Genomic DNA, 19,536 nt, shown 5'->3' on the forward strand with positions numbered 1-19,536 from the left:
TGAGTCAGTCCCTGCAGTCCCTAGAGTTGGATGAGTGAGCCAAAGCGTTTTGTAGCCGACCCAGCCATTGTCCTGATCTATAAACACCCCGGTTAGCTTAGCTTAGCGTAGTCACTGTAATCAGGCGTGTCCAGCTAGCATTGTCGTTACAAAAGTGAATTAAATAACTCAAGATTGTTTATAATTATTTCTCATGACTTGTACAGTCACATCGAGTACACATATCAATGCAAATTAACACGAAGGGATTTACTAGACCAATTTATATCTGGAACTATTTTCAGCCACAGCACAGGCAAAGCACCGCTGCAGGCGCAAAGACACCGCGCAGCGCCTGAAAACGGGTGCGCAGCGCCTGAAAACCCGTTTTCAGGCGCTGCGCGGTGTCTTTGCGCCTTCCTTTTCCTACCTATTCCTTTAATTGCTGCAATTAACTAGTTAATTCTGATTCTATTTCTCCTCTCAGTTATAATCTGTCCTGCTTTTGAAAAGATCCTCTCTGGGGGGACAGATGCTGCCACTATACACATCCTCCGTGCATCACGTGTGTAAGCCGTGGATAGAGTGCAGCCTTGGTCTCCCACCAGCTTAGTGGGTCTGCGTTTCGCTGTCACCTGCCGGCAGCGCGCAGTGATAAGAAGGGAGAGAAAATAGTGCCAAGCGATTTCGAGGTCTGACTTTTTATTTGGCAACGGTTTTGTGATGCAAATATATCACTCTTTTGAACACATACTGTTTTGAGACGAAAAACGTTTTACTTTCGTGACCCCAACAAACTTGCCGGACTACTTTTGTCTGGACCAAAACTGGACAAGAACTGGACTCACAGGATGCTGTCGGGGTAAGTCAGTGTGTTTGCACGACACTATTGATGGGGATGCCATACAGATTCATGTCAAAAATCCCGAACTATCCCTTTAACTATTTTCCTATAACAGTGTGGCACCACATATTTTATTTTATTCCTTATGTATAACATTTTATCAATATTTTATCTTTATGCTTTTATTTGCCTGCTACATTTCCCTCTTCAGGCAGTCCAGTGAAGATGAGAGCGCGATCAGATTCTCCCTGGAGCTGTTTACTGGAGTTTGATGAGGAGTCAAAAGTGAACCGTTTCCCCCTCTGAAAACCAAAATCATGCCATTCTTTTCGGCACACACAAACGTACACTCCAACGTTGGTGATCCACAGGCGAAAGAGCTCTCTGCAAACCTTGTCACTTGCTCATCCACAGATCACTGACGTGTGTTTATTTATTTATTTTTTGGTGCAGTACTTGTAGATTTTTTTATTTTATTTTTTTTAAATTTAACACATGCAGTCTGGAGTATTCACTTACTCCTCCACTTCTTTCAAGTGTGCTTCACATGAAAATGAAAGTTCTGCCTAAAGGCAACTGAGGCAGATAAAAGTTCCTTCAACGAAAAAAAAAAATAATAACACTCAGTCAAATCACAGGGCCCTCAGTAAAATGTCCACCCTTATCCACACTCTGGAAACCTCTGGCAGAATTTCAGTAAGTAGTACAGGGGAAATGAATTCGTCTTGTGTGTTCCTCAGGTAAAGCAGAGCAGGTGATGCAACAAGCTCATACTACTTTACTACACTTTACTGAGTTCTCGGACTGAATGGGGGGAAAAAACCCACCACCACCAAATGGATGTGTTTTTTAAAAGTGATGTTAACACATGGAATAAACAGAAATGCAGGTGTCATGTGATGCATTAAAAAAGAACAGACTGAAGCCTTCATTACAGCCATGACCCGGAAAGGTGCATCACTGTGCATCATCTATACATTCTTATATGGGAGACAGACAGACAGAGTGATGAGTATTGATTCTATACCAGCTTCTCTCTCTCTCTCGCTCATGCATTTTCTTTTCCCCTCTCTCTCGCTCTCTCTTTGCCTCTCTTGTTCTGTCTCTTGGACTCTGTGTCTCTGTCCCTCATTCATTCTCTCTCTCTCATGCATTTTCTTTCTGCCTATCTGTCTTTGTCTCTCTTGTTCTGTCTCTCTGACTCTGTGTCTCTGTCCTTCATTCTTTCTCTCTCAGACAGACAAACAGACAGACAAAGTGATGAGTATTGATTCTATATCAGCTTCTCTATCTCTCTCTCTCTTTGCCTCTCTTGTTCTGTCTCTCGGACTCCGTGTCTCTGTCCCTCATTCTCTCTCTCTCTGATAGAAAGACAGACAGACACAGACACAAAGTGATGAGTATTGATTCTATACCAACCTCTCTCTCTGTCTGTCTGTCTCTCATGCATTTTCTTTTTCTCTCTCTCTCTCTCTCTGCCTCTCTTGTTCTGTCTTGTGGACTTTGTCTCTGTCCTTCATTCTTTCTCCCTCTGATAGACAGACAGAGACACAAAGTGATGAGTATTGATTCTATACCAGCTTCTCTCTCTCTCTCGTGCATTTTCTTTTTGTCTCTCTCTCTCTTTGCCTCTCTTGTTCTGTCTCGTGGACTGTGTCTCTGTCCTTCATTCTTTCTCCCTCTGATAGAAAGACAGACAGACACACAAAGTGATTAGTATTGATTCTATACCAGCCTCTGTCTCTCTCTCTCTCTCTCTCTGCCTCTCTTGTTCTGTCTTGTGGACTCTGTCTCTGTCCTTCATTCTTTCTCCCTCTGATAGACAGACAGACACACAAAGTGATGAGTATTGATTCTATACCAGTCTCTCTCTCTCTTTCTGTCTCTCATGCATTTTCTTTTTGTCTCTCTTTGCCTCTCTTGTTCTGTCTCATGGACTCTGTCTCTGTCCTTCATTCTTTCTCCCTCTGATAGACAGACAGACAAAGTGATGATTATTGATTCTATACCAGCCTCTCTCTCTCTTTCTGTCTCTCATGCATTTTCTTTTCCTCTCTCTCTCTGCCTCTCTTGTTCTGTCTCGTGGACTCTGTCTCTGTCCCTCTTTCTCTCTCTGACTCTCTCTCTAACTCTCTGTCTCTGTCCCTCTATGCTTTCCTCCATCTGTGTTCCTCTTGTTCTTTCTCTCTGTCTCTCTTCTTTGTCTCTCTGACTCTCTCTCTCTCTGACCCTGTGTCTTTCTGACTCTATTCTGCTCTCTCAGTTTGTCTTGTCCTCTGCTTATTTTCATTCTCATGTTCCTCATGACTGGTTGGCCTTAAGAGTGGCTGACATGTAGCAAGCAAGAACAAAAGGATCTGCACCTCTAGCGTGATACAGTTAGTCGAGTGTGCAAAGGCGGGAAAATGGTGTTAGCAGATGCAGCGATTAGTTATACTGTAAGTCAATTAAGCATGTGTAAAAAGGAGCGTAAACCAGTTTAGGTTGTTTAAAGAAACCAAAGTAGGTATTAAAAATGTAATATGTGTATTTAAATCGCTGCAGGCACATACGCTGGAGCACTTTTTAAAAAAGAAGGGATTTGTCTTGAGGATGAGCTAAAAATAAATTATGCATATCATTTTCCCCTCGATTTCTCCACTCATTTACGGCTCTCTATACCCCTACATTAGGGCTGCCCTACATTACAGTGTGTCTGCGCACACGCAAAAAGGTAGTAACACTTCATGAACAGGTGAATGCAGGGGATTAGGGACAGGTGGATTGATCCTCAAGTTTTCATACTTTTAATCCTGAAATTTCTTTTTAAAATGGCTCCTAATTAATTTGCGCTAGCAGCGCTGCTGCAAATTGTTACTCTCACTCAGGATCTTTCTTATTATTATTATCCTAACATTTTTAGGATGCTATTTCTCCCTCAGTTTTTAACCAATCATCACCAAATTTCACATGAAGAATCCCTTTCAGCTGAATCAAGTTGCTCTGACTTTTGGTGCTGATCTGGATCACCGAACCGGAATGATCCATGAAAAACGGGATTTTTATTCAATCACTTATTTCTCCCTCGGTTTTCAACCAACCATCACCAAATTTCACATGAAGAATACCTCTGGGCTGACTTATGTTTCTATGACTTTTGGTGCTGATCCAGATCACCGAACCAGAATGATCCTTGAAAAACAGGGTTTTTCCTCACTAAGCGTCATTCTCTACCTCTTACCATACCGGATCTATAGGGTACGGTGACCAGATGTCCCGGTTTGTAAGAGCTAGCGCAAATCACTGTGACTTTAGTCACAGTCTTTACCTAGTATTGATATTGTGTGTTAATTTTTTTTTTCCGGACAGAATCTCAGCAGGATGTTGCAGACCTATAGAGAATTGTACAATTGCCACTGCAATCATAGAAAACTATAATGAGCATCAGTTTAACACACCTAGTGCTATTTGACCTTATAATACACAGCTGTAGATCTCATCTCATCTCATTGTCTCTAGCCGCTTTATCCTGTTCTACAGGGTTGCAGGCAAGCTGGAGCCTATCCCAGCTGACTACGGGCGAAAGGCGGGGTACACCCTGGACAAGTCGCCAGGTCATCACAGGGCTGACACATAGACACAGACAACCATTCACACTCACATTCACACCTACGGTCAATTTAGAGTCACCAGTTAACCTAACCTGCATGTCTTTGGACTGTGAGTTTCCTTTTGAGTCTGGTTGCTCTTAAGACTTCTTCCTCATGATGTCTCAGGGAGTTTTTCTTTGCCACTGGCTGCATTCGAAACAGAAGGTTGCTGCCTTGCTGCTGTAATAGACAGGTGTCTCGTTAGGCTTGACTTTCGAATGAAGGCATCTTTTAAGAATCTTTGTTTCAAATTACCTTTTGCGATAGTATTAATGTTAATTAGGGTGTAACTAACTAGCTAACATTAGTTAGATGGCTAACAGATGCCTCACAAATCACATTAAACAAATCTAGTTGGAGTTTTTTCTGCCACCTTTTTATAAATATATTTTTCTGTTGCTTGAGGGAACTACTGCACAGATTTATTAGTAATAGGCAGCATCAAGGATACATCAGTGATGCCTTTGAAAAAGAACTTTCTAAGGACAGGTTGATGGCATCTTACAAGACAGGAAATGAGATTTTGATCAGTTTCAAATGCACCTTGATGCCTTGCTGTCATTTAGACGCCCTCCTGAGACTGGAACGCAGCTATTAACACATCTGGCTTGCTCATTAGGGATCTAAATCTACAAATCTACATCTGGATTTCTGTAATGCTGCTCTGTCAATTGCAGTGTCTATTGATTAAAGTGATATCCAAATAAAATCTAATCAAATAGGAAAAAAATACTGTAAGAAGTACGTGATAATGATGGAGAGGATGGTCCTTCCACAATATCCCTCTTCCCACTGATAGAACTGAACAGAGCCAAACCAAAAGGAACAACAAGCTGAATGCCTATTATAAGTGATATACAGTACCAGGCCAGAGTTTGGACACACTTACTCATTACTATGACTATTTTATTTCTGTAATTATTTCTTTCTCACTTAATTCATTCTTGAGATCCATGTTTAAAAATTCGGACTGTACAAAGTCCCTATTTTTATATTCACAAGAAGACTTTTCAAAGTGTCTGTGTCAGTTTCAGAATACGAATAAGTACTTGGTATTAGGTCAAAAATAAAATCAGTGGTGTTGCTGGTCCCTATGGGGGATGTAATAACATCTCGTGAGGCAGAACTGCACCTTTACAGCTGTGTATCTACACCTTTCTCAACACCTGCCAGCTTCATCCTCTAATCCTCACACCACTTCTCTCAACTTCTTCCTGTGTGACACTCATGTCCCAGTCTTGCTTTTTAACATTCTTTCCAGCATCTCAAACTTTTCTGTAAACACACTGTCTCCTTCCTGATCACACAAATCATCTATACACGTCACTGATATGAATTACATAAAGCAAGGATGTAAACAGTAAGGGGTGAATGTGTAAACAAACCATCCATCCATCCGTTATCCATAACCTCTCATCCTGCGCAGGGTCGCGGGCAAGCTGGAGCCTATCCCAGCTGACTATGGGTGAGAGGCGGGGTACACCCTGGACAAGTCGCCAGGTCATCACAGGGCTGACACACAGAGACAACCATTCACACTCGCATTCACACCTACGGTCAATTTAGAGCCACCAATTAACCTAACCTGCATGTCTTTGGACTGTGGGGGAAACCGGAATACCCAGAGGAAACCCACGCAGACACGGGGAGAACATGCAAACTCCGCACAGAAAGGCCCCCGTCGGCCGCTGGACTCAAACCCAGAACCTTCTTGCTGTGAGGCGACAGTGCTAACCACTACACCACCGTGCCACCCCATGTGTACACCAGCCAATCCAAATATATTTATACCAAATACTAGTGTTGTAGTACTGGACACCGGTCTTGGTCTCAAGACCACTTTTTGAAGGTCTCGGTCTCATCTCAGAATCGACTGCATTTTTACTCAGTCTTGTCTCGGGCTCAGACATGGAGAACTCAGGATTTTATTTCAAGACCACAACTGTGGGGATTTCACTGAATTTCCTGTGTACTCTCTGATTTATTTGTTAACATCGTTACTGTGATCTCACCTCATCTCATTATCTGTAGCCGCTTATCCTTCTACAGGGTCGCAGGCAAGCTGGAGCCTATCCCAGCTAACTACGGGCGAAAGGTGGGGTACACCCTGGACAAGTCGCCAGGTCATCACAGGGCTGACACATAGATACAGACAACCATTCACACTCACATTCACACCTACGCTCAATTTAGAGTCACCAGTTAACCTAACCTGCATGTCTTTGGACTGTGGGGGAAACCGGAGCACCCGGAGGAAACCCACGCGGACACGGGGAGAACATGCAAACTCCGCACAGAAAGGCCCTCGCCGGCCACGGGGCTCGAACCCGGACCTTCTTGCTGTGAGGCGACAGCGCTAACCACTACACCACCGTGCCGCCCCCGTTACTGTGATTGGATGTAAAATTTCCTGCTTCAAATGCGACCAGTAATGTGACTCATTGCTAATTTGAAATTTTTTTTCCTGTTAACAGCTGTCACCCCTCCCCCACCCCATTCACACCCACTGGTCTGGTCCCGGTCTTGACTCAGTCTTGTCCTGCCTTGGTCTTGGTCTTGACTTGATCTCAACCCCTCAAAGTCTTGGTCTTGTCTCAGTCTCAATGCACTCTGGTTTCGGTCATGACTTGGTCTCAGTTTAGGTGGTCTTGACTACAACACTACAAAATACTAAAAGCAAAAAAAAAATGTAGCCAAATGAAATAAAGCATTCTTAGTACATGAATACATTTTGGATGATTTGTTAAAAGTATTGCGAGCATTCTGGTGGATAATAGCTAATACTAGCTAGTGCTAGTTATCTTGTTATCCTGTTCTATTTATCTAGTTATTTTGCAACATGATAGACAGAACCGAGTCACTCGGAGGCATAGCTACAGGTAGGCAATTGCTTGTGGCTGCTGAATTTTAAGTCCATGAAAATATTCAAATTTCAAAGTGCAGAACTCCCTAAAACCTCAGATGTGGTCCTTAAAGAGTTAGAGAAGCAGCTTTGGGACCAAAAGGTCACTGGTTCGATTCCCTGGAACAGCAGGAATGGCTGAAGTACCCTTGAGCAAGGCCCCTAACCCCCAAGTGCTCCACAGGTTGCTCTGGGTATGTTGTATGTTGCTCTGGATAAGAGTGTCTGCTAAATGTGGTGTAGCGGTTAGCACTGTCACCTCACAGCAAGAAGGTTTTGGGTTCAAGCCCAGTGGCCAACAGGGGCCTTTCTGTATGGAGTTAGCATGTTCTCCCTGTGTCTGTATGGGTTCCCCTCACAGTCCAAATACATGCGGTTAGGTTAACATGGGGCAGCCATGGCCTGAGATTGGGCTGAAGTGCCCTAAGCAAGGGCACCTAACCTACAGCTGCTCCCTGGGCGCTGTAGCATAGCTACCTACCGCTCTGGGTATGTGTGTGCGCTCATTGCTTCAGATGGGTTAAATGCAGAAGTTAAATTTCACTGTGTGCTTAAGTCTGTGCTTGAGTGTACATGTGACAAATAAAGGCTTCTTGGCTTCTTCTTCTAAATGCCTGTAATGTAATGTAATGTTGCTAGTTAATTGCTGCACTTAAAGAGAACTTATATATCTGGAAGCCGAAAGAGGAAGTAGCAGAAATAATCTAATAATGAAATAATTATGGATGATACCTATAGGCTAAGTCATAAAGTAATGTAATGCTAGCCCAACATTGCTTTGTCAAGCAAGCAGCTAGCTAGCTAGGAGATGGTGCTTGGTTTGGAGCATGTAGTTTCAAATATTTAGCTAGCTTTATAGGTAGATACCAGTGGTTAGCGTGTCCGCTTCTCAACCAGGAGACTGGTCGTGAGTTCTACTCACGGTCAAGTCATACCAAAGACCATCATAAAAACGGTACCTACTGCCATCTGGTGAGGAATGACGCAATACAGGTACGAGTAATGGAGTTAAACTCTCGTGGTTACCAGAGGACCAGCCCCCCCCCCCCCCCCCCCACCCCAATACATACACACACACACACACACACTGTAACCCTAGCTATGGAACAGGTGAGAGGCAGAGGGCTACTGAAACGGAGATCAGCGCCAACCGATGTGTTTTGTGGCATGGGAAGGACTTTGATTTTTATGGGTAGAATCTGTCATTTTGCTCAAATTGTCTTCATCCTGTAGTTTGGTCTTTTAAAGTATATACATGGTGTAAAAGCCAACATTTTACTGAAGGTGTTCTGTGTTCTGTATAGCCTGTGTGATATACGTCTGGCACAAGGTACCGTAGCATCCGAACCATCACTGCTAGACACTGCAACAGCTTCTTCATCCAGGCAGTTAGAGTCCTAAACTCACTGTTACCTACCGCTGTAGAACTGATGGTCCAAACTGGAACTACAGTTTCTCATTTATTTCTCATCCATTTGCACTACACTGCTCATTTTGGGATCAGGACACTTCGTCCAATGACCATTTCTTCCAGTAGTTGAGACGTTGAGTCCAAAGCCTTTTTCATACGCACTATCAATTATTTTAGATGTGGTGACAATATGTGCGACAAAATCGAGATATAAACAAACCATAATTCATTTAAGGGAGTGCATTAAGCAGGTTTATGACTGCGTCTCCCCATAATAAATGGAAATAAACAAAACATATAATTTTTAACAGCACATGTGCTAGAGTCCTTCAGGTGCACACGCCAAAGCGCGCAGGACTGACACCTACATAATAGTTGGGGCCCCAAAAAAGGATATTTGGCAAGTGCGAGTATAGATTTTCTATGTAATTTGGTCTCATAAAAACGATCTCTCCCCACAAGCAGCCCCAGCTGAACGCGCCCGAAGTTGATCGCTGATTCCTATCATTTCCAGTTTCATTTTCATTTTGCGATGGCGGCCCCCAACATGTGCAAGGAAGGAGTTTTTGCCAAATATTTCTTGGATTTTACATCAATACTAGGTAGGAACCCATCGTTTTGAACACACTCGCCAAGAAAGGCGAGTCTGGGGTGATCTTTACTCGCCATTAGATTTCACAACTTGCATTTGGTGAGTGGCAGGCGGCTAAACTACACGCTGCAAAAATGTGTTTTGCTTTGGTCAAATTCTGTTCAGAATTCCTCCTTTTTCCTCCAAACAAATGCCTGAAATATAAAATAATTGAGGCAGCACGGTGGTGTAGTGGTTAGCGCTGTCGCCTCACAGCAAGAAGGTCCGGGTTCGAGCCCCGTGGCCGGCGAGGGCCTTTCTGTGCGGAGTTTGCATGTTCTCCCCGTGTCTGCGTGGGTTTCCTCCGGGTGCTCCGGTTTCCCCCACAGTCCAAAGACATGCAGGTTAGGTTAACTGGTGACTCTAAATTGACCGTAGGTGTGAATGTGAGTGTGAATGGTTGTCTGTGTCTATGTGTCAGCCCTGTGATGACCTGGTGACTTGTCCAGGGTGTACCCCGCCTTTCGCCCGTAGTTAGCTGGGATAGGCTCCAGCTTGCCTGCGACCCTGTAGAACAGGATAAAGCAGCTAGAGATAATGAGATGAGATGAGATAAAATAATTGAGGCGGCATGGTGGTGTAGTGGTTAGCGCTGTCGCCTCACACCAAGAAGGTCCGGGTTCGAGCCCCGTGGCCGGCTAGGCCTTTCTGTGCGGAGTTTGCATGTTCTCCCCGTGTCCGCATGGGTTTCCTCCGGGTGTTCCGGTTTCCCCCACAGTCCAAAGACATGCAGGTTAGGTTAACTGGTGACTCTAAATTGACCGTAGGTGTGAATGTGAGTGTGAATGGTTGTCTGTGTCTATGTGTCAGCCCTGTGATGACCTGGCGACTTGTCCAGGGTGTACCCCGCCTTTCGCCCGTAGTCAGCTGGGATAGGCTCCAGCTTGCCTGCGACCCTGTAGAACAGGATAAAGCGGCTAGAGATGATGAGATGAGATAAAATAATTGATAGTGCGTATGAAGAAGGCTTTGGACGAAATGTCTTAACTATTGGATGAAATAGTCACTGGACGAAATGACTTGTATCCCCTATTTTCACACACATGCACAATGCTCACACAGCACTTGTCTTGTCTTGTTGTAAAACTTGAACTCTTCAAACTGAACTGCAGTCTCTTGTATTTTTGCACTAAAATGAACATTTGCACACAATGCCAGTTTGCACCTGTCTTGTCATTTATGTTGTTTATTGTACTTAGATAGCTAAATGTTTAGATCGCTAAATGTCTACTTAGATAGTTATAGATAGAGTTATTCATACACCTTGTTTTGTAATCTTCTAGTTTCTCTATAAATGCACCATAGGGAGCCTGAGGGAAATGGTGTTTCAATGCACCGTATACTTGTACATGGATGTATTGACTAAATAAATTTCTCTTGAATTGAATAATGACGGTTCACCTAATTGGGAAATTTGATTTTGCACTACATCTGGCATGCAGAATATAATGCTAACACTTTCAGACAGTTATTCTTTACTTGGCTCATTATATTGAATTATAGAAATCTACTGTATATACCTAGAATTAAGATTAGATACATTTTTTAAACTGACATCTTGGTATTCCCACTTGTGTAATCTCTGATTAAAGACAGATAGTCACTACAATTGCTTCTGGAGTCAGTTACACATTACTACGTCTCCATTTTCTCCCAGATGAGTCAGCTAGACGTTGGAAGCTGCTGCGCTGTTCATGAACTACGGGTATTTACATCATCAGCAAAAGATTTGTAGGATCTGATCGGTATTGGTCACCACACAAAAGTACAAAAAAAAAAAAAAGCATGTGATGAAAATCACATACTGATCCTTTCTATGATCATCAAAAAAAAGTATTTAAAATATGTACACCCATCCACCTGCTGCTTTATGCAGTTCTCTAATCAGCCGATCCCTTGACAGCAGCACAGTGCATCAAATCATGCAGATGCAAATCAAGAGCTTCAGTTAAATGTTCACAATGTTCAAACATCAAAATGGGAAAAATTGTGATCTCAAAGTGTGACTTTCACTGTGGCGTGGGTGTTGGTTTGAGCCAGGTTTGAGTATTTCAGAAGCTGCTGATCTCCTGGGGTTTTCATACACAACAGTCTAGAGTTTACGCAGAATGGTGCGAAAAACAAAAAACCACTGAGTGAGTGACAGTTCTGTGGGTAGAAACAGCTTGTTGATGAGAGGTGAGAGGAAAATGGCCAGATTGGGTCAAGCTACCAGGAAGGATATAGTAACTCATATGATCACTCTTTACAACCGTGGTGAGCAGAAAAGCATCTCAGCATGCAACAGCAGAAGACCACACTGGGTTCCACTCCTGCAGCCAAGAACAGGAAGCTTAGAATCAAGAACAAGTTCCTATTAAAGTGGCCGGTGAGTGTATTTCTCATCTCATCTCATTATCTCTAGCCGCTTTATCCTGTTCTACAGGGTCGCAGGCAAGCTGGAGCCTATCCCAGCTGACTACGGGTGAAAGGCGGGGTACACCCTGGACAAGTCGCCAGGTCATCACAGGGCTGACACATAGAGACAAACAACCATTCACACTCACATTCACACCTACGGTCAATTTAGAGTCACCAGTTAACCTAACCTGCATGTCTTTGGACTGTGGGGGAAACCGGAGCACCCGGAGGAAACCCACGCGGACACGGGGAGAACATACAAACTCCACACAGAAAGGCCCTCACCGGCCACGGGACTCGAACCCGGACCTTCTTGCTGTGAGGCAACAGTGCTAACCACCTACACCACTGTGCCGCCGAGTGTATTTCTGATAGCAGAAACCATCCTCGGCTCGACTACACCTTATTCAATTCTTCTGCCAATTCTAAACATCTAGTGCTTTAAATCAGTTTTGTTACAGCAAGGAAATTAGGATAAAGATAATAAGGATTAAACTGAACATTTATTCATGTAAGGAAGGCTGAGTACGAAACATGTGGCTCTACCTGTACAGAATTGAGTCTGCAGTATCCATTCAGCGGAAAGCGAATAACGTGAGTGGGGTCCTGGTTCCAGCCGGCATTGACAGAGTTGCACATGACGTCACCCGTCTCAGGGAAGATTTCCTCGATGAGAGCTTTGTCTCCACTCAGAGCGATCCTCTCGCCCAGGTCAGGGGTCACGCGCACCACCAGGCATTCACAGGGCTGAGCTCCTCGCCGCTGCTCTCGCTCCTGCTTCCAGCGCTCCAGCTCCTTCACCATGGGGCTCAGCTGGTAATAGCGCGCCTCCTCATACAGCAGCTGGAATTCCTACACAACCCACAGAGCAGGAAGCACATTTCAGGTTGGATGCAGTCAGTGTACAGTCATGTGTATGGATGAACGAATGTATGCCAACATCAGGAAGGTGCAAATGCATGGAGGTGTTGCTTTAGCAAAGAGTTCTCTGAAATCTGTTCTGATCCAGGCGGCATGGTGGTGTCATGGTTAACACTGTCGCATCACAGCAAGAAGGTTCTGGGTTTGAACCTGGGGGCCTTTCTGTGTAGAATTTGTATGTTCTGTCTGTGTGGGTTTCCTCCAGGTATTATTTTATCCTAATTTGTGTTAATATCTGAACCATAGTTTAATACTTCTTATTTTATGCTATATTGCTATTTTATTCCAATGTTGCACAACATCCATCCATCCATTATCTGTAGCTGCTTATCCTGTTCTACAGGGTCGCAGACAAGCTGGAGCCTATCCCAGCTGACTACGGGCGAAAGGCGGGGCACACCCTGGACAAGTCGCCAGGTCATCGCAGGGCTGACACATAGACACAGACAACCATTCACACTCACATTCACACCTACGGTCAATTTAGAGCCACCAGTTAACCTAACCTGCATGTCTTTGGATTGTGGGGGAAACCGGAGCACCTGGAGGAAACCCACGCGGACACGGGGAGAACATGCAAACTCCACACAGAAAGGCCCTCGCCGGCCCCGGGGCTTGAACCCAGGACCTTCTTGCTGTGAGGTGACAGTGCTAACCACTACACCACCATGCCGCCTGTATTAAATATATGCATGTTAAATATGTGTATGTTAAATATTAGTTAGTTAGTTATGGCCAGGTTCTTGCCCGAACTGATAATCACATCATCAGTTTTTCTCAGGCTAATCAGACACAAGGTACACCACCACTCTTACCAGAGCAGTTGGGGTTAGGCGCCTTATTCAAGGGCACACTCAAGTTATGCTGTCATAGTTAGTTTTGCTGGAGTCCCTGCTTGCACTCAGTGCAAAATGTATACTATTTCTACTTATTCAGGTGACATTGGGCATACCTAACAACCTGAGTTCCCCCCAGTTGACAGTCACACTTGGAAGATGCTCTGGACACTTACAGTAATGCTTTTATTATTATTATTAGGCGGCACGGTGGTGTAGTGGTTAGCACTGTCGCCTCACAGCAAGAAGGTCCTGGGTTTGAGCCCAGCGGCCGGCGAGGGCCTTTCTGTGTGGAGTTTGCCTGTTCTCCCCGTGTCCGCGTGGGTTTCCTCCGGGTGCTCCGGTTTCCCCCACAGTCCAAAGACATGCAGGTTAGGTTAACTGGTGACTCTAAATTGAGCGTAGGTGTGAATGTGAGTGTGAATGGTTGTCCGTGTCTATGTGTCAGCCCTGTGATGACCTGGCGACTTGTCCAGGGTGTACCCCGCCTTTCACCCGTAGTCAGCTGGGATAGGCTCCAGCTTGCCTGCGACCCTGTAGGACAGGATAAAGCGGCTAGAGATAATGAGATGAGATGAGAAATACATAAATAACAAAAATAACAGAAATAACAAAAGTGGCAGGAGAAGAATACAGGGCAAAGCCCCAATTAACATTCAACCCCTTAACAAGATACAAAACATTACAAAACATATTTAGATGATTAAAAACAATAAATATAAAAAATAATTGTCAATTGACTAAGTAACAAAAATATCCAAGTTAAATAAATATAGATCATGGTGCCCGGTATGAGCGCAATCTTGAATTATAATGGCTACAAAGTAGATTTTTAAGCTCAGGAACTGACGTAGACTGCTTTTTTATAATGTTCCATAATTTTATAGTTCGAGGAATATATGAATTAGTGAAATAATCTTGCTTAAGAGGATGGAAGTTGTTAAAATCATAGTTACGAGTTCTATAATGGCTGGTTGCAGGTGACAAAAAGTTGTCAAAACTTGCTGTTATTATCCCAACCTTGAATTTAAATAGGAGGACTAAATCATGTATCTCCCTACAGAATTCTAGAGGGAGTAAATTTAGCTTACACAGCCTGTCATTGTATGTTAGCTCTGCGACCGGATAGTTTAGAATAAACTTTGTGGCATGACACTGGATGTTTTCCAACAGCTTTTGATGTTTGACTGTATAAGGGGACCACAAAGGCAATGCATATTCTAATATTGGCCTAACTAAAGTCATATACAGTAACTGCCTAGTTGATACATCGCAAATATCATGCCCACAAACACGCTTCACAAGACCTAACACTTTGTTTCCCTTAGCACAAAGTTCCTCAGTATGGGTAGCCCACGTGAGCTTATTAGAAACAACCACCCCGAGATCGAAAGTTTCAGAGGCTGTTTCCAATGCCTTCCCAGATAGTTGATAATTATTTGGAGTCCCTTTACGTGACCTCAGCTTTGACATGTGCAAAACCTTGCATTTAGAGATGCTAAACTGCATGCCATGATCCATACTCCAGTCATGGAGACAATTCAAGTCACTCTGCAAAGAGGCACTGGAACTTGCAGATTCGATAGGGCAATAAAGCTTGCTATCATCTGCAAAGAGGGCGAGGCTCGACCCATACTCAAGATACCTTAGCATGTCATTAGCATATATCAAAAACAGTAATGGACCCAAGATGGATCCCTGAGGGACTCCGGAAGTGACGGACAACCACTCCGAAAATGTGCCGTCAAGAACAACCCGTTGATGCCTGTCCGTCAAGTAGCTTTCGAACCACTTTAAAAGCGACCCAGAGACACCATAACAACTGAGCTTGGACAACAGGAGGTAATGAGGGACTTTATCAAATGCCTTAGATAAGTCTAGATGTAAAACATCAACCTCCTGTCCCCCAGCTAGTAAGTCTAAGATGTGATGATAGACTTCGAGGAGCTGAGTTACAGTAGATCTACCTCGCAAGAAACCATGCTGCAGGTGATAAAGGAATGGTATAAAGTGTGGATAACAATGACTGACCAAAGACACAGTGTTCAAGGACTTTTGAAATGATACAGAGTAGAGATATTGGTCTATAATTCTCTGCCAAGGTGGGGTCACCCTTTTTAAAAACAGGTGAAACATTTGCGCGCTTCCATGCCGAGGGAACAGAACCCAAAGACAAGGACATGTTGAATAATTTACACAATGACGGTGCTATCTCACTAGCAACTTTTATGGCTGAGGACTACAGTTGGCTTGCTAACTTTCGGACTGCAGTTGTCATGAACAGTTTTGCACTCAAGTTTCCATCAATTGAAGAGTTATAACATCAATGAAACTGAGTTCATGTTAAAACTGTTAAAGTTATAATCATGTTGTCTGTTATCACCCAAATGAGGATGGGTTCCCTTTTGAGTCTGGTTCCTCTCGAGGTTTCTTCCTCATGTTGTCTGAGGGAGTTTTTCCTTGCCACCGTCGCCACAAGTTTGCTCATTGGGGATAGATTAGGGATAAAATTAGCTTATATTTAAAGTCATTCAAATTCTGTAAAGCTGCTTTGCGACAATGTCTATTGTTAAAAGCGCTATAGAAATAAACTTGACTTGACACTTGAGCCAGTCCTGCTGGTTCAGGGAACTGAACCAGTGACCTTTTGGTCCCAAAGCTGTTTCTCTAACCATTTGGCCCCAAATGTTAAATAAAACCACAAGAATAAACATGAGAATGATCCTGCTCCCAGTCAGTGCTGTCTGACTTACACATGGCATCTTAGTTAGAATCTCCTAGAAAGCCAGATGTTCATTACTGGACAATCAAACTGATAGCAAGTGAAATCAATGGTTTTATAAACACTACCCAAATCAACAGCCATATACTAACTCACAGAACCATGTAGGTCTATAAAACTGCTCATACTGTGGAATGCACAGTATGCTGTTGGTGTAGTGTTGGAAGCACAGATTGGCTGTATTGCCCTGAGGGTCTTAGTTCCTTAAAGCCACTTCACCCCAGCCCTCTTACCCCGACCGTTTTCCACCAGACCAGATGGCGCTGCCACACACTTCTTGCACAAAAACAACATAGACAAAAACACACTCACTTAACAATAGATGGATAAATTTCTTATGAATATGAGAGAAATATAAAAAAAAATGCACAGACAAATTCTTCTGTATGTGATTGTCGTTATGTTTAAAGTATATTGAAATAACAGGTAAAATAGTGTATTAATGTAGTAACAGTGTAAGGTCTCATCTCATCTCATTATATCTAGCTGCTTTATCCTGTTCTACAGGGTCGCAGGCAAGCTGGAGCCTATCCCAGCTGACTACGGGCGAAAGGCGGGGTACACCCTGGACAAGTCGCCAGGTCATCACAGGGCTGACACATAGACACAGACAACCATTCACACTCACATTCACACCTACGGTCAATTTAGAGTCACCAGTTAACCTAACCTGCATGTCTTTGGACTGTAGGGGAAACCGGAGCAAACCCACGCGGACACGGGGAGAACATGCAAACTCCACACAGAAAGGCCCTCGCCGGCCACGGGGCTCGAACCCAGGACCTTCTTGCTGTGAGGCGACAGCGCTAACCACTACACCACCGTGCCGCCCACAGTGTAAGGTATTATACTTATAAGAAATCTGTATTTATTATTTTTTTAAACAGTAAGGATGTGCTTGTTGTGTGTTTTCAAAGGTGTTATTTATGTATGATAATGTGAGTGTGATGGTCTGAGAATACCCACTGGATGTTTCCAAGGCTGAATCCAGCAAAAAAAAAAAAAAGCCATATACTGGCATACTGTATGTACTGTACTATAAATTGACATCTCTGCTTTAAGAAACCATTAAAAAAAATCACCAAAACAATGAAATGAAGCGAAGTGAAGTGGTAAAAACAGTCAGTCTGCATGAAGATGTCTAAAACTCATGCTAAGTGTGATTTCCTCACACAGTAAATATCAGGATTTGATCAAGTTGTTGGATAGCGAAACAGACATACGATTAATAAATTCACTGAGTTTGTAATCAGATACCAACTGTGAAAATGTCTGCAATGCTTCTACACCCCAGCCAGAATGAAATCTTTAAATGAAATTTTCTCCCTTTTCACTTTTGTAGATCACCAGATTGTAAAATGCTAGAACTTTCCTTGCAGTTGAGATACACTCAATAGAGCAGTGTTATTTAGTACGTATTTCAAAAGTTGACCATGTGAAGGGTTTTCCAACATTACCGCATACAGTATATATCTGAAATATTATATAACTCATCAAAAAATTCCCACGCAGGGATTGGCCAAGGATGGCTCACGTGACATAAAATAGTTCCACCATTGATTAAGCAATGTGTCTTGTGACGTCAAAAATTTTTAAAATTGGATACGGTGTGAGTCAGTCATGGTATATTCTGGATATACCATGAACTGATGTCACAATTTCAAGCTATACGGCTGACTCCAGTCACAGCTGTGGCTCTGCAAGCATTTCCGTGTGTGTAGATCTATGTATCGTGATCATGCCTAGCAAGGCAGGCAATAGCATGGTACATTGCATATGCGCAGGTTGAAGATCGCTTCGATGTGAACAACAAACATGGCTGCCTCCAGCGAGTTTATGCCAAGATTCAATCTTAACGCTTTTAGTTTGGAATTTTTTGATGAGGGATATTTAACAGTTATTCCACAAAATTGAGTCGTACATGAGCTGATAGCTGATGAGGCGTGTAGCACCAAGTTGTCTATAAGCCATGTACGATCAGATTGAGTGGAATAACTGTTTTATTCTATCCACATTCACTGGATTTTGAGAAACAGAGTATTTTTATTTTTTGCAAATTCAATAAATAAAAACTTTATACAAAACATCCGACAAAATCATTTCTGGGGGGCGTCGTGGCTAAGGTGGTTAAGGTGCCATACCATGAATGCGGGCGACCCGGGTTCGATTCCGGCCCGAGGTCATTTCCCGATCCCTTCCCGTCTCTCTCTCTCTCCCGCTCATTTCCTGTCTCTACACTGTCCTATCCAATAAAGGTGCAAAAAGCCCAAAAAAATATCTTTAAAAAAAAAAAATCATTTCTGCTTAGGATGTAGACGAAATGACAGGATCAATTTGTGAAAAATGTGATAATAATTTTTGAAAAATAAAAAAAGATATGTTCTTACCATCAAATACTTTTATTCCATATTTTGTTGCTTTTTTGTATTTTGGGAGGTTTTATTTTCGAGTATTTTTTATATTTCGTCCTCGGTTGGTTCAGCAACACACTCTGCCATTTTGTTTTTCTCTACTCACAGTATATGAGCTGATATCCTAGTAGTAGAGTAGCCAATCAGAGTGCGCGATTGCTCATATCCAGTGAATGTGGGTAGAATAAGAATCTAATATACCATGTACAGAGAGGCTCCGGTTGAAATTATGGATTCTCTGAGGTGACTGGCATAGTACTATTTTCTTCAGGGCTGTGCCCTTCACAAAATAATACTGTGCCAGTCACCTCAGAGAATCCATAATTTCAACTGGAGCCTCTCAGTACATGGCATATTTAATTACTGTAACATGAAACCATTTTAGCAGATTGATGTTTTAGAAAAACTCCATGGTTTTAGTGCTAATTCGCTAAAACGTATCATACAATGTTATTTTGTAAATTATATAATTTCTGGAGTTTTAAATATTTGGAATTAGACATTTTTGACCATTGGAGCTAGTTTAATAATGTTCATTTGATTGCTAATGACCTGGCAACCCTTACCACTCTTACTAACCCTTACAAAAAGGAAGTTTATTCAAGTGTGCTTCTAGTATACTTCTATTAAACTAAAAATAAGAGAATATGCTTTCAGTTTACTTTTATTTACTTATCAGAGATATACTTAATAAAGTTATACATAAGTATACTTGGCGTATACTGAAAAGTATATAGAAAAGTCTAAGTATATTAAGCTTATACTTAAACTTTTGATCAAGATATACTTA

The 19,536-nt window shown here is 42.8% G+C and overlaps 1 protein-coding gene across 1 annotated transcript in view; it reads right to left on the reverse strand.

The window, feature by feature from the left end:
• Positions 1 to 19,536, reverse strand: part of kctd15a (potassium channel tetramerization domain containing 15a) — a 45,137-nt gene that overhangs the window by 13,507 nt on the left and 12,094 nt on the right. Inside the window, exon 4 of the mRNA XM_060928171.1 lies at positions 12,343 to 12,648. Within this exon, the coding sequence (XP_060784154.1) occupies positions 12,343 to 12,648 (306 nt within the window). The remainder of the gene's footprint in view (positions 1 to 12,342; positions 12,649 to 19,536) is intronic.

Source organism: Neoarius graeffei, chromosome 8, assembly GCF_027579695.1.
Source record: "Neoarius graeffei isolate fNeoGra1 chromosome 8, fNeoGra1.pri, whole genome shotgun sequence".
NCBI lineage: Eukaryota > Metazoa > Chordata > Actinopteri > Siluriformes > Ariidae > Neoarius > Neoarius graeffei.